Below are 26836 nucleotides of genomic sequence, written 5' to 3'. Positions count from 1 at the left end.
TGACCCATTAGAGCTAAATTAATTGATTCTATGGTGGGTTGTGTGCAAAATTCTGATTACACAGTCATCTTGTTTCAGTCCCTTATTTACCACTCATCAACAACTCAGCAGAACATTTAAACATACACCCAAAAATGTTGATCCACCTTCAGTTCAGAAATTTTTCATTTTTCCACATCCCTATGCCAGAAAAGACTTAAATGTAGACTGCATTTTAGACATCCACTTAAGTGACCTACCAAATGTTGCTTTCTTGATTAACAACTGTTTACCCTTCAAGGACTTCACCATAAAAAGCCTTGTCTCATATAAACAATTACTACCCATGTAAGTGATCTTTCTTAAATAAACACCATTGTTCAAGTCACTAAGCATAACACACTGCATCATGACCAAACACCTCTTCCCTGTAACTTTTTTGAGAAGATCATAATGGATGTCCTCAGGTATGTCTACAATAGGGTCACAGAAGATAGTTCTCTAAGAGTCCAGTGAGATACGGAGCATTGCCATTGACAGAGAAAGCCCCAGCCTAATTAGAGATAAGAGTTATATAGCTTTTGGGCCTAAGTCAGTACATGTGCATAGTATTAGAGCATCCAGCATTGTGTGGATTTACTGGGGGAGCCGGCACTATCTGAGGAATCTCTGCAGCAGTCTCCAGCACACTATAGAGATGTTTTTCGAGGTTACGATACAATAAATGGACCAAATTCAATATCAAAACTTTTAGGATTAATTAGAAAAAAAGGGAAAATTCATTCTGTCCATGAATATTAATATTCAGCCATTAAATGCAATGAGTAAATACAGGAAAACACTCATTGCTTGTAATAAACTAATCTTGGATTGTGTTCTGGGTAATAGATATGACCATTACCAGCCAAACCTCATTTTAGGCTTTTTTTTTCTTTTTTTTCCTCTCCTGCAAGCAATGAGTTATGCTTGTTGTCAGCAGATGACAAATCCCACAGGGATGACTCACATGTGTAAAATTAAATATATTTGGTTTTGCAAGATCAGAGCTTTGTTGAAACCCATAAAATGGTGAATCTGAACAATCACTGAACACTTGGCCAGGAGTTCCTAATCAAAAAAGCATCCAACAATCTTGAGTCAACCCCCCCCCAAATCATGTCATTAGAATAATACTCATAAAGTTTCAAAAATTAAGAATTTGTATTTTATTTTATTTGCCTTTTCAGTTGTTACCTTAAGTTTACTGGCTTCTCTCCAAAATCAGAAAAGCCTGAAACCTACTTTTCAAGACAAAAGCCAGAATTCTAACCAACCTCATAACTCCAGTGCATTCAGCATCATGAGACTTCAGATTGAAGTATTAAGCAGCTCAAGATACAAGCAATGAAAACCCTTTTCAACTTTAGAACATAAGTGCTGGAAAAACTGAGGGACCCAATATGTCAACACCCACAATTTCAAGACATTGGACCAGGTTGAGGAAGGCACTTCAAAGACACCTTAATAAAGTACAAAACAATTGTGCCCTACCAAAGTACCATTATGTCTCCAGTAAGATTTAAAGAGATTTAGGTTCATCTCACTTACATTTTCGGTATCTGAATGTTAAATACCCAAATCTGATCTAATCACAATTATTGTGATAGTCAGTGAAAAGAAAGAGGTACCTTCAGAGAGAAATCCCTCCAACCTTTCTTACATGCCTATCTTCAGATGAGAAGAGTTGTCCTCCCAGTATGTCTGTTTCACTTACTTTAAAGGGAATCTGACACAAATAGCATAGACTTGAACACCTATCTTTTAGACAACAAAGTCAGGGCAGATGAATCATGCCTTTACTATAAATGAAAAGCAGACCCTATTTACCCCAAAGAATTTAGCAAACATTACTAGCTTCACAGTCATGTCCACTTTTTATTTCTTAATAGTGAGTCAGTGAGCATTTTGAATAAATCATGTGGTTAGTGTACAAGAACAGACTGTGATTATGAATAGTCTTAAGTATCAGAGAAGAAGAGAGGAATTTGCAAATGCTCTTATTCCAAAGTCTAGCTCTTCACATTACGTCTTTGGTGATGGCCTTCAATCTCACAGTTTGAATAAATCTGCATAGCTCTTACTTTCTCAGGAGAATTTTTGGAAGAGTTTTGTATATCTTCACAGTGGTCGTTAGACTTCATTAACCTGCATAGGTTAACCATGACAAGCACAGGACAGGCTGGCTCCCAAGCTAGGGTTTGTGTTGCTGGGTTATAAACAATATTATCCCATAGCGCCTTCGTATCTGTACACAAAGAGTCGAAATATTATTCAAGATGTCTAAAAATGAATCAAAATTGTTCATAAATCTGGAACGTATACATGTGCTTAAAACCACAAGCATTGCTTTTCCATTTCTTTGTCATTTCAACAATCAGAACTGCAGTGTTTCACACTGTAACAGTGTAAAACTTTAATTCATCCGACCAAAGTGTTGGCATTTACCAGAGATACTCAACCTGAGAGCTTAGTCTTACCAGTCTCCCACTACGGTGATAGATAGACATCACTAGGGTTCTTAAGCAGGCTGCACAAGCTCCTGGAAGTTCATTCTCTGCCCATCAATCACAGGGGGAGTGTAACACAAGTAAATTCCTAACCAAGAACCTTCTGTTAACTGTGTATAGTAAATTGGAATGAATCCATACATTAGTGACTGGAGATGGTATTGGAGACGATTCTGTGTGTCTTGTGTAGGACTTAAATGCACACAATGTACATGTAAGAAGATAAATTCAAGCCTTTGGCTGAATATCAAGAACTCCAATAGTAAACAAAGCTGTACAAGTCATTCACAATAAATAATTTTTCTACAGCATTTATATAATCTTCTTTCTATGCATACTGGGCAAACCATAATTTCAGAGCTAGTCAACATATATTTGGGGATATCCTAAATAGACACTATTATAAAATAAAATCTGTCTTATTTATTTGATTGGTCAAATTAGTCACTTCATACTGACTTTCTTTTCCATTTAGCTGCACATGGATGAGACAATTTCCAGCATGAAATTCCCCAGCATGATATTTTAGTTCTTACTTCAAGAAGTAATTTGGAAAGTTTTACATTTGTCTAGTAGTCAGAAGTAGGAGAAAAATATATTTCTGCAACTATTTGTGAAGAAAAAACTTGAAAACGTGGCCAGTTGGATGTTCAAGAGGAGTGAACAAACAATACCCATGACTAGAAAACATAGCAAAGTGAAGCACAGTGTCCAAATTCAACTAACATCAAGCATAACAACAATTCCTATTGATATTGCTTCTCTCAGAAACGTCCTGAATTAAAACCTTTTGATGTTTTCTAATAGAAACCTTCCAGACCCTTTAATTCTGCCAAGCCTCTTGCTGTCTTAACTTTGTGTCCCAATGTGTATACATCAAAATACTGAAACTTTCTATGAAGTGGAAATTTTTATTGTTTTAAAAAAACTGCTGGAAATTTTGATTCTTTTTAAAAAATGCTCTTTTTAATAAATGGACATGTTCTATAAATCTAATGTTTAGAGAATATTTAACCTGACTGCAAAGTCCTGGGTCCCAACAGTTCTGATATTTTTCACAGCTACATTTTGAATGTTATAGGAGTCTGTAATAATGTAGATATAACGTAAGTGTAATCCTAATAGTTAAGAGACTAGCACCACAATTAAGACTTCTCAGGTTTGTTTCCAGGCCTGATCATTGACTTATTACCTGACTTACTTTCCTTCTGTTTTACTCCTATGTGGCATCTACTTATTTACATCATAATAAAGATGCTCATTCATCTTCAGTCTCATATCATTACATTGTTTAGTAACCAATAGACATTCTTTTTTCCTTTTTTTCTTCTCTTAGTTACATTAACCCAAAACAGTTATTACATAGAGGAGCTTCTTTCTGATACACAACTGTTAATTACCTCCTACGACAGACCTTATTCTATAATCCCAACTTTATTACATCAATGATAAAAGAACCAATCTACTTTAGATATTCCAGCAGAGCTGTCACTTGGGAAAAAGAAAGATTTAAATAGAAAATAATGTGGCTTAAAAGCTGGAACTCCCTATATCCTTGAATAGCTGGGTGCTACAGTCTAAAAAATTGCCTGAGATTCCTGCAAGGAGGATAGTTGAGCAAACAAAAAGTATAGCTGTGAAACAGTATTTCCCATCTTCACTTCCTTATCAAAGCTATAAGTTAAGTTTTCAATTGTAATTGCCCATTGGAACTTCCTAAATGGACAAAAATAAGCTTCAAGAGCTTCAGTGTGCCAAAGCACATACTGCCTTTCCTCTTACTACATAAAGCTTTGTATCATATGTTTCAGCTATCCCTGTAGTCCTGATTCAATGGCATCAGAGAGCAGAATGACTGCAGTAGGAAGGGAAGGAAAAGAAGCAGAATACAGAAGAAAGGAAGGAATCATGGGATTAATGAGCCCAATTTCCTGCACTTGCAAAGCATAACCATTCCAAGCACAGGAAATAGGTAGAGCTAGGAGAAAACTTGGAAAAAAACAACCTGTGCCTCATGAGACCCAGCCTCAGGCTGAACAGCTACTAAGAATAGAGGTTAGGACTTCATACTGCAGATGGCCAACAGGCTTTGCTTTTATGACCTTGAAGATAGATCTGACTACATGACATAGACATAGCTACAGACAGAGCTTGAGCATTCCTATAAGTGCTGTCCATTGCATAAATAGATTAAAAAAAAAAATCACTTTTTATTTAGTCAAACTGCCCTCCATTGCTACAAAGGAATGGTAGTGTCACAAACACTGCATTCTGCCACAATAAAATAAACCAGAAATGAAGGCTGGGCTTACTAAAGAGGAAATTGCTTCCATTTTAACAGAAATGTATTGGCCCTGCAAGAATGTGAAAGGATTGCAGTGAATGTCTATGCAGTTTAATGGAGTTTGGATGCACTGTTATGGGTTGGTGTTTTTATTCTCTCTCAAGGTTTTTTTTTTTTTAAATCAAATACTAAAATCCCTTAATGGGCTTCTTAGCATAGTCTGGGGAAAAAATATTGTTGTACTTATGTTGGACTTAACACAATAAAACACTTTTTCAGCCTATGCTTTTTTCTATCTGTCTGGTAAAACTTTCACTAAAACCCCATGTAATATGACAATTTCTTTTTCAACTGTCATCTCAGACCAAACTCTGACTTTGCTGGAATACTTTGTGTGAATATTTTCCCATTAAGTATGGGAACTCCCATATGCAGTTAACTGTCTTCTTTTTCAACTCCCTATTCCCTCCTTTAAGTTAGATTTCGGACACATCCTTCAAATCTCTCCTTGAAGCCTTCTTCTCACATAAGCATTTCAAAGCTGACCTCAGTGGCTTTTCTTCCTTCTGGCTAATTTGTGTGTGACTTAAGAAAATGTGGGAAATGACTAGAAAGTTACTTAGTGTTTATATTGGCATAAATTTTGTGAACAGTATGGTCTGAAAGTAAGTTATTTCATCTACCCACAGTATGATAATTTCCTTGAAGTTTTGCAATCTATGGTTTTCACCTTAGATGAATTTCAAATTGCGACATACTACTGGAGCTGCTGAAAATCACTCATATAAAGAGTAATCGCACAGTACTTGCCATTTTCAAAGGGGCAAAGTTGTATCCTCCTTGCATCTGGAATTGCCAGCCAACCCTACAACCCAAAAAGTGGCCATTAGCTAGAGATTCTCAGATACACTAGGTTTTAACATTTCAGGCAGAATATGACAGAACACCTTTCCACCAAAGATAAAGATGCTATGTTTATTAGAAAGCTTTGGAAATAGTTTTTTAAAAGGGTGTTTTGCACTAGATACCTATGTTATTGTTCATCATTAGGGGGATAGGAGCTGTTGAACTAAGGTGATTCCTTTTAATACTATATCCCTACTATTTCTGAGTCATATATTTAGCCCAATTTCATTTAGAAAGTCTTCCAGTTTGATTTTCATTAAGTTTCTTACAGTGTCATTACTTTCTAGGGATATCAAAAGACATTCAAGAATCACATCAGATCTCCTGGCTTTTGTAATGGTAAAGGATGTATCCTTAAAATCTGAGGACTAACACTTAACCCAATCTACAAGTATATGTGCATGGCTGTTACTATACCCTAATTATTTAGATTCACGTGCAAACATTTGTGTTACTCACAGTCCCCATCTGTTTGCTCAGCAATTGTATTGTGGAATTCTCTGTGCATATGCTGAGAGGAATAACATCTTTCCAGTGACCTCATACCTTTCAGAGTGGAATAAAAAAAATCCTTAGGCTTGGAAGAGACCTTGTGGTTCAACTCGCATATTAAGGTATCTGATTTTAGGTGCTTACAATGTACATATCTGAGTGTGATTAAAGTGCCCAAATTACTATTACAGTAGCCATACAAAGATCTAGCCAATGTAGCCAGTGGAGTCTACAGTGCTATCCAGCACATCCCAAAATAGCCATCTACATTTGGTCAGTTGAGTAACTGACTGCATTTACTAGATCTCCATTGACTATAAGAGTTTGGACATCTAATTCAAATGTAGATATCTACATCTGGACATCTACATTTAGGTGTTTTAATACTCAAGGTAAATCCTACCCCAAAATTCACTGAGAAACTAGGATCACATAGTATCTTTATATTTTACCAAGATCATTTTAAATTGGTTTGATGACTTTTTATTTGTTTTTATGAAAGATATTCCAAAATCTCACTTCTCAGATTATCAGAAAAAAAATCTGTAGCTATCCTGAATATATTCATGGAATGAAGTTTATCCCCCTTCATTCTTGTGGCAAGAATGGCTTTAGCTTAAAAAAAATCTGTTCTTTTTCCTTATAAGTGACCCTTCTGATCTGTATTTAGATAACAAACATAGTTTCTCTTTGCATGTGTTTTACCAGGCTAATGAAAACATGTTCTTTGAATCTCCTTTATAAGACAGTCTCTCCGTTCCCCAACCATTCTAGATTTTTTATGTATATCTTCCATTTGAATTAACGTTTCTTGAATATGGATACAAGAATTGCCTACAGTATTTCAAAGGCGGCCTTGCCAATACTTTCCTGTTAGCTTGGAATAATCTAACCCACTAGACCTTCGTTCACGTTTACATCATGTAAGCATGTTAGTTTAATCATCCTGTGATGAACTATTACACCCAGATCTTTTTTCTTCCACTGTTATTTCTAAATGAGGACTCGCATCTTACAGCAAGAATTCTTTTTATAAGAGCGAGTGCATGAACTTGCACTTCATATATTACACTTCATCCTCCTTTAGTTATTTCACATATGAAGATCTCTAGTCTCTTCCAGTTATCCTGACCCTCTTCCATTTTGATTACACCTCTCAACTGTATTATCAGCAAATCTCATTAACACGTTCACACCTTTTGTGTCCATGTCATTGCTGAAAACATTTATATAAGAACTGCTCTAAGTGTGGTCCTTAAATAACCTTCCTACTAGCACAGCCCCATTCAACAGGAGTAGTCGAGTTAGCCCTCCAGCTAGGCATTATCTACCATACAAATCTTGTTCTCGCTCCCAGCTTCCTCAATTCCTCTTTTCGTTTCTCATGCAGTACTATATCTAATGCTATGCTGAAATTCAGTCAGATTAAATTTTCTGTCTTTTCATTGCTTATAAAAATCAGTCAAATTAATCTTACACAATACTTTCCATAAATTAATGTAAATTGTATCCCATTTTCTTCTTATCTCCATGTTTTAATTAGTGTTTCCTAAAAAATCTCTTCCACATTTACATAATCATAAGGTCAGACAAGCCTTAGTGAAAAACTTAGGTCTAAAGCCTTTTTCTACAGATTTTTCCTCCTTTCTTAGCACAAATCCCAGATAAATTGCTTTAATCAGAAACACAAGTATATACCAAATTCCAGACTGTATTACCTCAATGCAAAGACAAGGGAGTAGCTGAGAATATTTCAGAGAAACTGATTTTAAAGATTCCTTCCCTTTTATCTGAAATGAAAAAGATGGTCATGAATCCAGGACAGTAAATGACTTTTAGTAAAGCTACATGAAGATATAGAAGGCCGTTTCCTATAACTATGCCCTCAATGAGCACTTCTACCTACAAGTCACCTCCCACCAGTTCAACAAACTGCTCTGAGCTTTAACTCACCACAGCAAATGCCCCTACATCTTCACAGGTAAACCATTTGTGGCACAGGCGAACATAATAATCTTGATCTCGCAGAAAGTTGGATACATTCACTGATATAATTTTCCTTGCCCTGTCTACATTATAATCAAACTGCCCAGCTGAAAAAGAAAATTCAAGTATGAAATTATCGTGTCTGTTTCTTTATTACTTTATTATTTCTATTTTGTTATTTCTTTAGAAAACATAGAGAATGTATTTCATAACTTGATGGAGATGAAAGTCAACTTCTATAGATTCTTACCTAGGATGTTTGAATTAATTCTTTTTATATCCTGATATTCCTAAAGGTATTCTTATTTTATGACATATAATAATTTTAATGAGAATAAATCTCAACATTATTCAGTTTTAAATTAGCACTGGCAATACTGAGAGGCCAGGACACCTACCGATTTTACCTCAGCCTTAGTACTTGAAATCTTATGTGGTTCATGTACAAATACTTGAAATATACACACTAATACTACTACAAAAGCTGATTATCCCAAGGTTGCAACTTCCTTTCATAGAGAACATGTGCAACTATGTTAGCCAAATACAATATGTAGGGGGATGTTTTATTTTTTTTATATTCATGGGTATGCCAAAATCAGGATAGCAGTTTGGCAAATTAATTTCAATCTGTTTATGATATCTGTCTATAGGCAAAATATAAAACCAGCCATCTGAAGTGCATGAAAAGGATACAAACCCATTTCCAAAAGTTTAAGCATTAAGTAGGCTGTCAATATGTTTATCTGCTCTCTAGCATTTCCAAGTCAATATAAAGAAACACATTTTCCAGGACATTACCTATCAACTACATGGTAATTATAAGTAGTGGCAGTTCTAAATCATCTTTTTTTTCCCTCCTTATTCAGCTCTGAAAACATATCTTTGTATAGGTCACCAGAAATATCTCACAGCTTTAAGCTGTATAGAAGATCAGCTCACCTGAACAAGCTGGAATATATTTTCCCACATCACTGTTTCTGCAATCTGCAAAATAAAAGCCAGAGTTTTCTTCAGTGCTGCTTTATTTATATAACTGTGTAAATAAACTGCCAAATTATCCAATAGCTTCCCAACAGGAAACCGGTCTCTAATACCACTTTTTAAAGGCAGATTTACATCCAGTGTTAGATAAACAGCAAAAAAAGAAAAGCACCCTTACTACAAACAGAGATTATATCACAACTTGCCTTAAGAAGCTATCTCACCAGTGTGGGGTTTCTACTGGAAAACCTCATCAGCAGTTTAAGGTGGCAATCTAGGATATAACATTGCATTTCTTTACCTAGTACCTAACAATAATTTAAGTAATAATAATCATAATAACAATAATTTCAGTTATTCTTGAAAGTTACTCCTGTTGTTTACCAGGCTTATTACTCTGTTATAAACAACTGTGTATTTTTGCTATTCTGACTCTACTCTAGGCTTACAAAGAAACCCTCTATTTAGCTCCCAGGAAGCTTACCAGAATTAGAGGCCAGGTAACACTTTCAGAATTAATATCTAGTATTCGTATCTCCAAAACTTAAATCTTGATTTAAGAACACTAAATCAGCTCATAATGTGCTGCTTACTGTTTGCACCTTTCCTTGTTTAACTCGGTATTAGAGCAGCACTTTTCTCTCATTTCCCCACATAGTTCTTTTCCACAGAGAAATACTTCCTTGTTTACTCACCCTTGTAAAGTGTCTTAAAAGTGGCCTTTATAAAACGTCATTTTCCCCCCTCTTTATTCACAAAGTACATATCTACTTCAATAGTGAATTGGGATTTATCAAGAAAACAAAAGGCTTTTTAAATACAAAAAGGCTTTACTTCTATGAAAGCATGAAATGGACACACTGTGTCTGATACTGTGTGCAAGGGATGATACTGTACCAAGGGGCAAGGGAAAGAGCCGCCCACCAACAGGCTCTGGAGATGGGAAGGCAGGACAATCCCAGGCACTGGATCAAACAAGGAGTCTCATTTCATTTTTCGCACCACCATTTGGTGCACTTATCTCCACTAGCCACACTGTATCCTGGTCAGACCACAGTGATGAAATCTATTTTTATATGCATATGACAGGCACTTTACCCCCAAAACATGGAAAATGCTACCTTATCTTATCCAGTTACATGAAAACAGGCAATAGAACAGCTAGCTAATGAAAGTAAAAAGAAATTTCTTTACATTTTGTTATTAAGCTTTCCTCAATCTCTGAAACCACCTGTGGCCTAACTACAAAGAGAAGGCTCCATCTTATGCCAAGAGAGCACACAGGACTGAACCTGCAGGCAGAGAAATAGCACATGCCAATCACAAGAAGGCCAATTAGGACAAATGCATAGTGTAGTTCAGTTTTCCATGTACTGTTAGATACAAACTCTGGTCTCTGTTTTTTACAATGAGTCAAATATGTATATGCACAAAATAAATCATTGAAATGTAGAATAAGACTGGTCCTGGCATACACGACCTACCATCCCAGAACGTGATTTGGCTTTGCATTTGGGACTTTTTGGTTTGGTTTGTTTTTTTTCTTTGAAAACATGTTTCTTGAAAGACTTCTGGTTTAAGATGTTTTCCTACCTTCAACATAGTATTCCTGACTCAGCTTGACTTCACAGTAATTTGGTACTGTTTTCATGGTCACATAGATGTGTTGTGCTACATTGACTTCAATGCAATTGAATTGTACCTGTACCTGTTTAAAACATTTATAAAATCAAGTTTGTGCATGACTTCCAGAATACATGAAAACCACTGATTATCAGAGTTAAGCAAGCAATATTCTTTATTTAAATTTATTTATATTTACAACGAGCATTAAGCAGTCTCAGATATTGCAGCATTAAGAATGTAAAAGAAGCAGAGTATCATTACTTCTAATCCAGGATGTTGCTATCTTCTTCAATTCCAGAAATCCAAGTATCTACAAGCTATCAAATAATCCTAAAAGCATAGAAATACAGGTACCCAATGCTTATTGAACGTTAAAAGTTCATACTACCAAAAGTTACAGTTTGTAGGCATTTTACAAGCAAACACACTTGCCGAATAGGAAAAAAATGTCTGTTTAAACATTTAACGGTAACTTCAGCAAATTTGTTCATTCCAGCAACAGTTTGTGAGAGAGAAAGTAATTTAGGAGACAAAAGTTGAGGTCCAGTTATAGCAGGTCATTCCCTCACTGATAGCAGTAACTATTAAAAATTCCATATAGGTTTTCATGTTGGATATACTCCTATTTGGTACAAGGCATTTGGAAGGTAAAAGACATCTTATGTTACCATTCTAGTCACTGAACTGAAACTAAGAAAATTTCGTTAAATATGTTTGTTGAGTCTTGCCTATAAACTTACCTTACTCTAAATTGTTCAATTGCTGGCCCTGCATTGCCTATAGGAATGTTTGATCATCAAGTAATACAGAGCATAAACTGCAATTGCAGTTTAGGAGAAAACTTTGTTTCACATATGCAATCAATATAACATTTACAAAGCACACAAAGTAACACATTTTGTATGGGATTAATAACAGTTACCCACCAGTAATTGAAAGCAAACATTCATGTCTTTTAAACAGTTGGTCAAGGATGGTTTGGTTTGGGGGGTTTTTTTTCCCAGTTGCAAATTTTAATAAATACTTCTGGGTTCAGTTTAGTAAAAAAAATTGTACTCTGCTGTTGCAATTATTACCATGACTTTAGGACAGATGTGCACAAGTGCTTAGGCACTTGGCTGTCTTCTAGATGTGTGAATTCCATTGACATGGTTGGACTTAAATAAATCGTATGTATGCACTTAAAATCCCTGTGGCATTGTGCTTCCTAGCAATTGGAGTTACAAAAGCTTCGCCATGATTTGGTGGGCACAAAAAGAAAGCTACCAAAATTGATACAAAAATTAGGCTTTGCAGAGGCAGCTTCTCTTGCAAACAGGTAAGTGGGAGAAGTACAAAAATGGTGGAGAATTGAATTTGTAGATTATAAAAGGACATTTTGTTATGGAGTTTCATTTGACAATGCTGAAGCATACATTTCATCGCAGTTTTCCACAAAGTCAATAAGAGAGAAAAATAAGAGAGATACAAAATATATTTTTTCCAAAGGCTCATAAACATTTAAATGAAAAACAACCCAAAAAGGGAGTCTACCTTCTTTCCATTAAGCATCTTGCTTTTTTTCCTAGCAAATCTCACATTTGTGCACTGATATCGCTGTGTGTCCAGTGAAAGAGAACATATTTCCAGCCCACGGATATTCTCTGAAATGAGTTAGGAATAGATTTCAAAAATATAATTTAGGCACCTTTAAGAAAAACAAAAAATAAATTAAAATATACCATATCATAAGTTTTCCTTCTGAGTGAAAGGCACATGTATTTTATCTCTGTTTAAAAAAGGGGCATTATATAAAACACACATGTGGGGGTAGGAGCAAGGATTTAATACAGATTGCTATAAATTAAAGCTTTAATTATGCAAATTCTTATGCAAATTTTAAAAAAATAAACCTATTAACTCTGAGTGAAGAATATCAGAAAAAATCTAAATAGTAACACACTAAGGACTTGAATGGCAGGGTGTTAGTAAAAATAGACTATGCCCCAAAAGTTTGAATGCTTTCATTTTATTTTAGTGTAGAATTGTAACTTCAGACACATAAACCATTTCTTCTGCTGGGGAAGTCATTCATGTCTGAATTACCAGAGCAGACAGAAATAATGTGTGTGTGTGTGTGTGCGCGCGCGTGCGCGCATGTGCGCGCACCCATGTCAAGGTAAGAAAGAAAAGGGCAGCAGTATGCTTCAGGCACTGGTAGAGGACAAGTTAAGTGTATTACGTTGGAAGTAAAAATTCAGTTGTCTCAAATTCATTATCTCAGTTCTCATTCCCTCAAGAAGGGCCATGGTTTTATCTTGGTTTGTAGTAAAATGGTTTCACAAAAAATATCTTTCTGATATAATTACATGAAAACAGGTTGGACACAAATATTGCAATACGGAACAAAATTTGGCTGAACAGCTATAAATAAAAAGTAAACAGAAATGATTCAGTAGCAATTCTGCTTCCTACCATCCAGACTCAGAGTTCCTTTAATGTTTAAATGTAGAGAGCATGCGCTTCCTTGGACACATTTCATCACTGTTGAGATCTTCATGCTTTTCAGTACCATAGAAGATAAAGATGCAGGAGCATCATGGCAGAAGCTGTTTAAAATGCCACCTAAAAATGCAAACACAAAGACAGAGAAATCTCATTGTGCACAGGATATCTGGGGGAGAGAAAGCACCAAAGGTGAAGCTCCAGCTCTACTGAAATCAGTAGGGAAATCACCACTGACTTCAGCAAAGCCAGTATTTTAGCTAAGACTTTCACATGGCCCACATAGCTAGTTGGCTTCACTAGCAATGCAGGGGGATTGGAAAGAATGACATTACAGATGGGGTTTGATAATAAATTTCCTGGCTTAGGGAAGTGTTAACCCACAAGAGGAAGGAATCACACTTCTAACAGTTAAAGCTAGCAGAGCATACCTAGACTAATAGTGTTTTTAAACTATCAGATCTGCTAGATAGTGGCTAGACTAAGAGTTTATTTAAACTTTTTTTCAAAACCATTACCTGTATGTTGTGAGCACTCTCATAGGTAGTATTTTAATTTTAGGATTGGCCGATGATCTCAACTGCTGTTAAAATATCACTTTCACACAAGAGGGCACCATTGCATTCCTAGTCATGGAAAAATCCCTCACACCTACAGGATTTCCTTCTGCTTTAGACCAGAACAGCAAGAGCAGAATAAATATTATCCAGGCCTTCTTCAAGGTGTAAACAGTAGGCACAGAACACAGCTACTATGTCTCATCTTATTTTCCTATGGAAATTTAGTCATCCCAAAGCCTTAGGACATCAGTTTGCGCAGCCACCTTCTGTAAGCTAATGTAAAAGAAAAAAAACAGTCTTAAGGCTGCAAATCTCACCAGTTAGCCATATTTCATCTCTTTCTACTTCTCAGACTGCCCTGGACAGAAATCAGTTAGTTATTTATGAATTTATTTTGGTACAGTGGATTTAATCCCCAATGCATTCCTTGGGCTTCTCTACCTCACATACATTGTAGTCTCAAAAATTAAGAGTCCAAGAAACTATCAAAACAAATAGCCAGGGAATTGGGTTTTGTCCCTTAGCTTTGTGGTACATAATGCAGCATACCTCATTTTAGTTGTAACTACATCATAGCAATTTCTTTGAAATATTTCTTACCCTTCTCACTTTGGTCCATAGCATGAAAGTTAAAAGACACCCAAGTAAAACAAAGTATTTTACTGCACATTCTCCTCCCCCGGGGAGAGGCTGGAAGACCAAAAAAAACATTTGACTCTTATTAGTCATGCTGCTTAACATAGTCCTAGAAGGAGTTCAATTAGTATGGCAAAGAGCATCGTATGAAACAGCAGTGCCACGATACTGTGGTTGCCATAAAATACAGGGTAACACTCTTAACTCAAATCATCAGGAAAGTGTGCATCCCTCAACGTCTAGCCAAGCATTGCTGTCAAGCATGGATGCCCACTGACTCACATGGAAGACACATCCACAGTTCTCACAGAGGAAAGGTAGGATGTGGAGGAGGAGGAAGGACAAGGCTTACCCTTACTTACCCTTCCAATGAAGGAAAGTGCTCTAAATTTAAAGACTGGAAGTGTATTAACCTGTATAGGACCTCTTTCTATATTATGAGACCCTCACTTTCACAGTGTCCAGTTGCAGCTGAAGCCCATTGTCAAGGATTGGATACTGATACATGCAGGACGTGAAGATAGGCTGACATAAATGTGGTACCTTGGCTTGAATCTGTCAGGCCTTAAGGTGCCCTCACACTTGGTATCAGGAGAAATAAGTCCTGCATAATAAATGTCAAAAGTCAGAAAAGACAAATGCTTCACACCTGAATCTCCACTCCATTATCCTGGTTTTGTACCATTAAGCTTGGAGGCAACAGGATATGCTGATATGAACCAAGTGGAAAAGAATGGAAAAACAAGGACACTCCACCTCAACTGACAGTAGAGTCAGCTCTCAATTATCCAAGGTAATATTGTCAATGAGAGAAAACAATTTGTGCAAACCGAAGAAAAAACACTGATCATTCAAAATATACAAATTAGGCTTTATGAGCAGTGGAGTACATTGACTTTTGAAAAATTTGTAACCATGTTTCCACAGAGATGAGGCAGCCTTATGAAGTACAGTACACAGCAGCCAGATGTGAACACTATATTCCATGTTCCAAGAATGGGTGGTGTAATAATCCTGAAGGTATGTCAGGATGCATGGAGAGTTATTGTACAACACCCAATCAATCCACCCACAGTTACTTGGGAGGTTATTATATTGCAGAACTACCTGATAATTATTACTAATAATATGATAAGTGATGATTAGTTTTAGCTCTTTCTCTTTGCTCAAAAATATATTTTCTTGACTGCATCGTATGATATGCAGTTGTGGATACCAAACAGTATCCAGGACCAACTGTTTCTGCTTAATTCCTTGGTTGTTGGTGTAACTTTCTTGATCCAGGCCTATTATCTTGCCCATTCCCTTGTCTGTGTAGAAATGATTTAAGGGAAAAGCAATGTATATGTATATATACACATTGTCAAAGCTGACAGTTCTTTACAAAGTATTCCATTTGGATGAATTTGACCAGATTATTTGATGCTACTTATTTTTAGAAGAGATTGTCATGACTTAATTGAATTCAGTCCTTAGTTACTACTGCTTGAGGTATGGTATTATCAGATGTCACAAGCTTGGAACTCTCAGGAGAATCCTAACTCATACCTATGTGCGTTACTGACAATGGATCAGTATCAGGCAGATGTACAAACACAGTTTTAGGGACTACTGTCTGTCCGTAAGCAGGGACGCTGTCCTCCTTGACCACAGTTTCTACCTTCAAACTGAGAACAAATAAGTAATACACTGGATAAAATGAAATTACTCTTCCACTTTGGATTTTTTCCATTAATTTTAGGATACATTTTGACAATTGCAAAATATGCTGCTCATTAATAATAATTTAAATTGATCATATCATGCATAAGGATATTAGCTTTGGATCACAATAAATATATGATACAAGGAAGAGCTGACAAAATAATTTTCATGCAATAAATCATCACAGTATGAGACTCATTTCTGACTAATTCTTCAGTAAACTCCTACCTTATCATCTTTTAATCCCCCCATTAGTTTTCTCTGGAACACACACCTCTTTCTTTTTCTCACGAGTAGTTTGATCTACACCCCAGAAGACATAAAGATACATCTTGCTACGCAAACCATCTGATGAGTAAATCTTGCCTGAATTTTATGTTTATGAATTATAACTGTAATTAGCCCTACATGAGAGAGGGATTGTTGCTGTAATAAAAGATTCCTTAATTATGGACACATATAAGCCCAGGCATAAAGAAGCCAAGGCTTATTATTCAGCATGTAGACACTTTCCCTGTACTTTTGCCATCAGCTCAACCACAGCAGATTATTTTTTTTATCTGATGATGCAGCAATCAACCCAGAACTGTCACGACAGCAAAACACACCTTATGTACACTTGGATAATAGAAGCCAGAGCTGAGCAATGAATACGCAATAGAAATGATTAGATGGATAATTTGAAGCCTCAGGCAAGAAGGTGAAATTGGAGAACAGAAAAAAAAAATGGCAGAGAAAACCCATTAATAACAGGTCCAGGCCAACACCCAACAGAAGATCCTAACTGTTTTGGTTTTTTTCTCGTATTTCTTCCCTACAAGAATTGTAAGAATCTGAAATACCTAGTATATTGACAGTGCTAAATTTTTGAGTGTATCTAAAGCACACTAAAATTGCTTCACTGGAGCATCATTCCATGAGTATAAATTACAGTAGCGTTTCAAACCTATTTGCATATGATTTACCACAGTATCTGCTGCATCTGTGCATTAGGATGATTCAACAAAATTCATAAACAAACTAGATATGCTCTCCTAAGATAACCACATGGTGCACTTCAGTTAATATATACCAAAATTTGCTACATAAAGTACTTACACCAATTATGAAATTGATTAAATTTCAGACTGGCAGCCTCTCTTTCACAATAGATTGCAATGCACAGTAAATTAGACCAGTTTCACAGTTGTATGTTCAGAAAATATTTCAAACTTTCAAGGACATGGGACAACGTGGTGATATACCATGCCAAATACATTTTCTGAGAATGTAAGGGTTTTTTTAAATCATTGATATATCGATAACAATGTCTGGATATATTACAGTGCATTTCAAATACTACAGTAGCCCTTATGTACTACTAATAGTCTAGAAGAGCAGGAGGGAGAAGGCAGAGTCAAAGCTATGTTGCCAAATACTACTGAGCTGATAGCTGCAAATTCTAGGAAATAGTGTCATCTATTTGTTGCAGCTAAAAGCAATGACTACTGCAAAGGTGCTCTATTATACAGTTAAGGTCTTTTAAGGTAATTTTACCTCAAATAATAAATAATAAAAAGAATGACTATAGAAAAGGAAGTATGGAAATTAGTATACACCTACTGTTGCAGAAGTGAATTAGGATGAAGACTAAAAAAAATGTTTTTTCATCACCCCTATAAGGCTGAGTCATCCTACATGCTACTTGTATTAAAAATAGCTGATAACTCATTTTCAGGCAGCACTGAAAACCTACAACCAGCTCTGCTTCATGTACATAATCTTGAAAGATAAGGATCTTCAGTTTACAAACTCTTCAGTGCCCAATGTCTATATCCAGTTAAAAGCTAAACATCTAGTTTAAGCTTATGTCCATCATCTAAGCACCTCTGGCAGTCAACAGAGAGGGATAAGCCCTGTCACCTCCCTCCCAGCACATAAATCACCTTGTCCTAAAATGGGTTGAATGAATCACCACCTCGTGGTACCTGCAGTGAGTCTCCACTATCTAGATCTGCATTTGTGTAATACCCAGCACAGATTTTAACTCAAAACCAACAGTATTGCAGGTGTCCTTCCCTTTGAGACTAGGGTTGAAGGGTTTGGTTTCCTCAGCCTGTGCTGCCTGAGGGCATGAAGGCATGCTTCATCTAGGCAGAGCAAATGGCAACGCCCGTGTTTCTTCTTCTATCTTCCACATAGTTTGTGTAACTAGCAGCTCAGCTGCTTAATCCTAAAAAGATTCATTCACAATCCTTGAACCAGCCACCGATGGTTCGCTCTGCTCACCAGCAGACTAGAGACTTTTTCAGATGGGACTTTTAACTGCATCCCTTCCACAGCTTTGTTCTTTCTCTCCACCTCAACATGTGTCCCATAAATACCATGCTTTCAGAGCAAGAATCATCACAGCTGGTGTTCGGCTCACGGCCCACGCCATAGCATCAGCATCTCACACGCTTGTGGCTCAGGATTGCGGTTGCTCCCTGTCTGTGGACTCTCTGCCACACAGATCAAGGAAAGGCACTTTGGAGACAAGCAGTGCTCAGAGCTGGACCTCCAGCTAGGACTGTCCTCTCAGAGGGGACTGCCTGCAAGGCAGCTGCCTCGTACTTCCCTGTCAAGTGACTGTGTGCACTGGAGGAGTGATTGATGGAGGCTTCAGAGTTCAGGTAATTCAAGAGCCTATGTTATTACTGTAGGCAATAATAATAAGTAGAAGCAATAAAAACATGTGAAATGACTAAGCAATTCTCCCAATTACCATCTATGGTAAGGAAAATTATAAAGCAACAATGCACAGTCATTATTAACCTATTATTTATCAGAGCCTACCAATTTCCAATGTTTTGTACAAGGAAACTGGTGGTAAATACTGTCATGACAGTGACCTGGTGTCACCAGGAAAGTGGATATATTATCTGCAATAAATTATGTTTACTTTTCAAAAACAAATGTAGTAAAAATATGAATGACATATACTCACTGGAAGGTTTGCTTTTACAATGAATCCCCTGCAAACAGAAACAACAATATTATAAAAGCTGAGGTAACAATAAATATTGCTTTATCATTGTACACAAATATAAACATACCTTAAACAAGTAAACATATTCACAGTCCACAACAGAAATAATTTTCAAGACAAAAAAAGAGATTTTCAAATACAGTGAAAATGCACATCACTACTGCATATGACAGCCTGATACATATGGGGACACAAGATCAGCATTAGCCTTATTTTCATGTATTTCTACTGAGCTGCAATTGTTAGAACAAGTACTACAGTTCCATCAAATACAGACATCATTTTATCAAGTACTGCCATTCACACTGACCAATAGCTTATTTATTGTTTTGTCAAACTTTACAATGGACTGCTTCATACCAGGGCAAAAAACCCAAGTGATTTTTTAGTGGAAGACATCTAGAACACTACTGAATATTATATAATTTTTAGAAGATCACACTAGGCCAATGGAAGGAAGTATTACAGTAATCACAAATGAAGTTTAGAAATAAGACTTGCCTTTTTATTTCTGAGAACTATCTGGCTCAGAATCCTGAAGATGAAGTTACTCAGGCACAGTACTTACCATGTTCAAATGGGAAAGTGTTTTTGTAAGAGGCACAGTGAACCTGACACTGAGATTTTAACAAGTTTCCAGCTATCTTTCAGACAGACTACATCCATTTTCCCAGTAAAATAAACACTTAACCACACATTAAAATTCTGTAGAGTATAAAAATAACAAATCTTACTTTGACGACTATGCATGACATTCTAAAGAAAGACCATTACTTAGCCAGCAAATACTGTTTTATGCTGTTCTGGCATTCAAGTTTCTGACATAGCACTTATACCAATATTCCTTTGTATACGGCATATATGTTCTCCTTTGCTTTCCTTTAAAATCAGTGTCTCATTCACAGAGATGCTTTTGTCACACCCACAAAAGAAGCAGGCACCACCTTGTCTCCTCTGCTCTCAAACAGACTGGCAGCTTTCAGTCTTTTTAAAACGTTTTAGGATCTTGTCAATAAGCCAACAATCTATGAGTTTTAGAGCCAGCAAATTCTCTCAGTGGACATTTGGAAGTTCTCCAGTTGTAGGCAAACACAGAGACTGCAGCCTGGGTAAGCATTAGCACATCATAAAATAACTATTGCTTGGTCTTCCATGAGGCTTTTGTCCACAGGTAATTCTGTCCTCCTCATAAACATAGCTGTAGAGCAAAATCATATTATTGCTGCAGGTGAGAAATGACAGCATGTTAGCTACCCTGTGGCAGCTGCCTAGAGTACCCGAGAAGTGTGTTTTCTGTCCTTCGTTGCTGCTTTTAAGTTTGTAGCTAGATAAGCTTGTTTTTAAAGAAGGCCTTTAGAAAACCAGTGACCAGTATCCAAACTGTATTAGTTCTCATTCCTTTACCCTTTTGGCACTTTTATTTTTAATAATCACTTCTGGAGCTAAGTTGTCATCTTTTACAATTGGCCATTTGTTACTATGACTCATAAAAGTGCAGATGCACAAAAAGTAGTATTTTAAACCACTTTTTATAATAAGACAGAGATGGTCATATACTTTCATAGACTGAAGATTACAAAAATTACTTGTGACATTGTTAAAGACACTACTTTGGCTGTTTCTACACAATACTACATCAACACTCAAAGAAGTAGGGCCTGTTGCGATAGGACAAGAAGTAACGGTTTTAAACTAAAAGAGGGTACATTTAGACTGGACATAAGGAAGACATTTTTTACAATGAGGGTGGTGAAACATGGGAACAGGTTGCCCAGAGAGGCGGTAGATGCCCCATCCCTGGAAACATTCAAGGCCAGGTTGGACGGGGCTCTGAGCAACCTGATCTAGTTGAAGATGTCCCTGGTCACTGCAGGGGAGGGGGGACTAGACAACCTTTAAAGGTCCCTTCCGAACCAAACTATGCTATGATTCTGTAAAGGAAATCAAACTTCTTTACATAACTGTTCTAAAACTGAGGTACTTCTATTTCAATTGTTTCATAAATTATTCAAACTCCCCTCAAGGACTGAAAAATGTAACTGATGCGGCCTCATTTCTGCTGTAACATGTTCATAGAAATATTTGTCATTTATTAATTATTTCTGCTCCCCCCCCCCAAAAAAAAGCTTCATTGGTAGTTTGCTGATTCTCCCAATGCACATTCATCAATAGAAAGAAGACTATAGCTTTCTGAATAATTCAGTGCAACACTAAACCAATAGAAGTGGAACATGCCAGCTCATATAAAACTACTGGAGTTTTAACTGCTGTTTCAAAGCCCTGATTTTGAATTATTTCTAATCAAACCCTGCAGGAATATGCAGAAGGACAATTTGAATTCAGTCTCTTTACTTGAGGTTCTCCATGTCCTTAGGGAGCGGAACAGACAAATATACAAAATTACTGCAAAAAAATTGAGCGAGTGAGTTAGGGAGCTAGCTTTCTTGGTAAGCAAACGTAACTGTTGGATCAACTGATTGCTGAGCCACTGCTTACTGGAAGAAATTAATCTCTCATGAGGTTGATAATTTAGCAAATTACTTCCGTCTTTTTAACTTCCCATTTTGCAGCCAGACTATTGAAAATATTTTGGTTAGGTGGCTTGAGAAGTTCCCAGTTGTTAGTCAAAATTTCTTAGACCGTCATCTTTAAACTAACTTCTCTAACCATTCTTTCTGGTTGCAATCATGCTGCAAAAATTACATTGAAGTAAATGACAAAATTCTCACAAAACGCAGAGGATTCAGCCTTTTACTTAAAGAAGGCCAGTGCTCTGGAGCCCCTGTTATGACACCAGAAAAAACCAAACTGTATGTAAATAAATTATCTTAAGTTACAAACATGAAGAAAACCCCACCCACTTCTGTGGGGCTGTGGGATGATGCAGAAATCCTCCTATACCTTCTAGTATATCCTAATTAATTATTGTTTTTCACTATTGCTCAGGTGAATCCTACCATCTGAGCACTTTCCAGTACCATCTTGCATTTATTTTCTCATCTTCTCCTTGGGAAAAAAGAAACATATCTAAGTGATTTTTGTCCTGGTAGGAAGATGTTTTGTCATTCTTGGGCACTTGTTTTTTTCTGAGTAAGGACTTGTTGGGAAGGTTTACATAAATAATCAAACATTTGCATAAACACTTGCCAGTTACAGTGAGCATTTGGTCATAGCTCAATTCCTTATTTTTAGTGCCTCTTTTTATTTTACAATACCAAGGGGGGGGGGGGTGGTGGTATCTTCTTTTATAATCATTTTGCAAAATAGTCAAAACAGACCGTTTGTCTCAAAGAAGAACTCAAATAAATTAACCAAGTTCCTCTCCCACTTTCTATATCTTTTGTTTTCAGGAATTTTCAGTGATGAATGCAATAGAAAAACATAACACACTAAAACCAGAATGGAAATTTTCTTCCCCTTTCACAAATGCCATGGGTGTCTTTTATGCAAAAATAAGATCCTGAACACGATAGTACATTTTACTCCTATACAGAGAGCATCTTTGATTCATATCTGCTTTGGCAAAGAGCCTAAGCAAAATATACTTACACAATGCACAAACAGTTAGGGATTTTCCTATTTCCCTAGGGTTTTCCCCGTTTGTGGTATTACTCAACTGTAGCTAGAGGTTATCTGAACAGACACCACCAACTTCCAGCATTCTGAATAGAAGGTGTGGTGCCAACTTTTTAGCTAGCACAGCAACTTCTCCTCAATCTAAGCCAATTGTAATATCACATTGTTTTGTTTAAAGACTGTAGAGAGAAGAAAGTGAGATCAGCAGAGGAAGACTTGGATTTCGGGGCACAGAGAGTATTTTCATGAACTAAAATTGCCAAGGAAAAGAAACAAAGATTAGATCTGCTTCCCATTTCCTCTCATATCTCCAGGCACTGAATCAAGCACAGATTTGTGGAAATTCTTCCCTGAATGTTCTGTCATGCAGGAAAGAGTCTGAGGCAAATTTGGTTTCACAGTCTACCTGTTAGCTCTGTTGCACCTCGTTCATAGAAGAATTGGTGGCAGCTCTTCCACAACTCCATAAGTAATAGTAATATGCCCGAAAATGCCTTAAAATGTATTCTTTAATTGGGACCAGGTTGTCAGACACTTAACATTCATTCATTGAGGTGCTTACATTAAAGTCAGTGAATGTAGAGTGAACAGTTTTTCCCCCTTTTGAGAGATCCCCAGTGGCAGTGCTATTACTCACATTCCTACTTTAGGTTCAGCTTTCAGAGAGAGCAGAGAAAAAGGAACAAGACCATATTCTGATGTTTCCCTCTATTCCAGCAATTTTTGTTCTTTGACCACCATTAAAATTAAGCATGGGACTGTACATATTCTTACAACACAGGGAAAGTGCTCAAACTGTAGCCAAAAGGCTGATAAAGATGATGAATTTAATCATGTTCTTTTTGATTCCCAGTCAAGGCACAAATCCATCTTATTCTGCACACAATTAGAAAAGATCTCCCAGATCATGGGGTCTAGTCCCCTGATAACCATAGGTACCACATCATCTAATCCCTTTCAAAAACTGGTGAAGATTCATTTTAAAATCAGTCAGGCTTTCATGTGCACTGCTCCAATGTCCAAGACTAATCCAGAAGCCCTGTTCTCTGCCAGCACCAAATCTTTTGATTTCTAACATAAACACAACAATGGTTAGCTTGTATTGACTTTTGATTGTGCCCATTATCTTTTCACTTAAATAGATGCTTTCCACCCTGGAATTTAATTTCCATTTACCTACAACCAGTAATATATTTTTTCTCAGCTTTTTGCGAGACTGTAAAAGCCAAGTTCTTTATTCCTCCCTAATAAAACTGGCTTTCCTTCTTACCATCACCCTTCTCAGCAGCTATTTCTACTTTAATGCATCTGTCCAAATGGAGTGACCAGAACCACACACAGTTCTGAAGACAATTTCCCACTAGGGTATATTTGGTGCCTTGTAAAGTGGTGATACTCTTTGTCTCAACTGGGAGCAGCACAATCATGCCATATCCTCCAATACAGAGAGGAACCTACTTATCCCTTTCTCTGTAAATAACCCAGCAGCAGCCTTCTGGTCTTCATCTGCTCACCCCATTCAATTCATGGAAGGAAGAGCCTACAGATGCTGGGCCATAAGAGTCCTAAATGGTGTCTCATGGCCTCTAGTGAAAAACCTGACAATGCTGTGATCTCAATCACTTCCATAAAGAAAAAGGTCTTTGAGCAGTGGACAGCCACAGTCAAAGTGATACGGATCTATACAATTTAAGAACTTTGGATGGAAACAGAGAGGATTCAGAGCTGTATCATGAGCTCCTCAGACTATCAACAAATGACTAATTTCTTTCACAGAGACATACAGTCCCAGAAACCATCTAGGGAGAATTTCACAGCTGGAAACAACTGAGTACGCTTTAGCTTTTTCCAGAGCTATTTTCACAGGCAAAGGAGACAATGGCTTTGCACTTTACATGTCCTTGATGCTGGTGGGGATTGGAACCTCACACAATTTTTCTCATTCTATTCTTATAAAGATCACTACTGTATTTATCTTACTAAATGTAAGGAAGCAGAGGTCAAGTATTTATACAAAAAAACATGTTATTGGAAATGGGTGAAAAGGAAAAATAATAGGCCTACAGAACACACTTGGAAATTGAATAAAATTGTGGCTTTATTTACTGAGAACCAGAGGAATTATAATGATTAATACTCATACTATGAATATTTAGAACTGTTAAAAATTCATAGTACTGCTGATACAGTGTCCCCAAAAGACCTTTTCTCAGAAGGACCATCTGTATTGGTTTTGATGTCATATGTAATTACTTTCATTGCCAAGGTAAAACTATCTTACTGATAATCCTTTTTAATTTTTGGCAAACCACAAGGTTGTTCTTCAACTTTTACTGACAATGTGGTGATCAGATACATGTGAACAGCGTGCAATGGGATCAGCTTAGCAATCACAGAAGGAAACATTTGGACTGCTATCCATGCAGAAAAGAAATAGGCACCTGAACTTACAGCAAAGCATTATTTTGGACTACTTTGAACCACTGCTTCTACAAAAGCACCTGGATGTTGCTCGATTTTCTTTTTACAGAATGCTAAAAACAAAACATCTGAGTCGTGCCTACGCATTATCCAGCTCCAAGTCTCTCTGGGTGTATTCCAAGCTGAAGAAAAAACATCCCATCACATTAGTGCATTGCTGAACCTAAGAGGATAAGTACTACTGAGAAGTGGGATATTAAGCTCAGGCTCAGCACAGTGCTAACGAGGCCACACACTTTTTGGATGAGAGCTGGCTTGTGTCCAACAGAGCAAGGCAACGTCTGCCTGTGTAAACACCATGTTGATGTGCTCTCAACTAAACAGTGAGCTGACAATCATAAACAGGTAAGAGATTATTGGGTTTATTGAAGATTATTGGACAATCTTCAGTAAGGCTACACAGTGGTCTAAAGCATAGCCTTTTACCAATTTTTGTTTCCTGCACCATTTGCTACTTCACATGTATACACGAATGTATGGACACTGTCCTCCACAACCTGCTGTTTCTTACAAGGCCAACACTTCCATTACAGTCTAGCAGTACTTCAGTAATACTGGAGCACATGACTAACACAAGACCCTCAGGCCCCTTAGATTTTTGTCCTTCTGTTTACATGCTACTATTCAGGTATAACAGTGATTTCTGTCTTCGAGTCAGTATGTATTTCCTCCTGCACCCTATTGATGCAGAGGAATCCTGTTCCCATATTTTAGCTGGACTGCATGTGGCATATAATGTCTTCTGACCATTGCTGTGGCTGCATGGCTGTATTCCTTTTACAGAACAAGTGAAAGAGTTGGCAGCACAGTAATTATATTTCTGGGAACTCTTTGCAGTGACATGCATTTATCCTATAAGTGGATGTCAAAACAGTATTGCTTTGAAATCTCACCACTGGGAAGAATATTCCCCTGTTGTATTTTTTTTTTTTAAGTGAATTGTATGTAAAAATAATGCTGTGATACAAAAAGGATCTACATACAAACCACTTGCTTTCAAATTTATTGGACCAAAGGGAGCTATGACAATCTGAAATAAAAGCTGCTTGTTCTATTGTATGCTTCAACTCCAGGACGAGAAGCAGAATTTGCTTGAAGCAACAGTACACTCTAGCTTCTTTATTTAAGAAATAAAAACCAAAAAAAAAAAAAACCCCAAAAAATAGTCAATCATTTTGATGTTATGTTTCCTAAAATATTAATACAAGTTGTTAACAAAACAGAATTGCATACAATAGACAAAGTAAAATTAAAATGCACTTTGAATGCCATACCCTCAGCTGGTACAAATCAGCATCATCCCATGCATAGAGTGTCAAAAATTTCAGACCACTCAGCTACTTGAAAGGACAACTAATCTACCAAATCAGCACTTCTAGTCTAACAATGAGACAGGGACATTCTAACACAGCATTAATGGTTATTTCAACGAATGACTGGAGATCTCATACAGAGGATGAAAAAATGGAATCAAAGAAATTTAGGGCAGAAGGGGTCTCTGGAGGTAGCCAAGTTCAGCCTCCTGCTAGAAGGAGTACTTTCACCAACACCAGATCAAGTCAGCCATTACTTTGGCCATTTCTTG

At 36.9% G+C, this 26836-nt stretch overlaps 1 protein-coding gene across 3 annotated transcripts in view; it reads right to left on the bottom strand.

Annotated features, from left to right (window-relative positions):
• IL17REL (interleukin 17 receptor E like) overlaps nucleotides 1-26836 on the bottom strand; it is a 47557-nt gene that overhangs the window by 8245 nt on the left and 12476 nt on the right. For all 3 annotated transcript variants that reach the window (XM_052790796.1, XM_052790793.1, XM_052790794.1), the window contains exons 2-10: nucleotides 19153-19180; nucleotides 13258-13407; nucleotides 12337-12446; nucleotides 10771-10885; nucleotides 9136-9180; nucleotides 8161-8300; nucleotides 7926-7997; nucleotides 5620-5674; nucleotides 2100-2263 (exon numbers count right to left, since the gene is read on the bottom strand). In XM_052790796.1, coding sequence (XP_052646756.1) covers nucleotides 2100-2263; nucleotides 5620-5674; nucleotides 7926-7997; nucleotides 8161-8300; nucleotides 9136-9180; nucleotides 10771-10885; nucleotides 12337-12446; nucleotides 13258-13407; nucleotides 19153-19180 — 879 coding nt within the window. The remainder of the gene's footprint in view (nucleotides 1-2099; nucleotides 2264-5619; nucleotides 5675-7925; nucleotides 7998-8160; nucleotides 8301-9135; nucleotides 9181-10770; nucleotides 10886-12336; nucleotides 12447-13257; nucleotides 13408-19152; nucleotides 19181-26836) is intronic.

This window comes from Harpia harpyja, chromosome 6 (genome assembly GCF_026419915.1).
Source record: "Harpia harpyja isolate bHarHar1 chromosome 6, bHarHar1 primary haplotype, whole genome shotgun sequence".
NCBI lineage: Eukaryota > Metazoa > Chordata > Aves > Accipitriformes > Accipitridae > Harpia > Harpia harpyja.
This window is presented reverse-complemented; position numbering and strand designations above follow the sequence as displayed.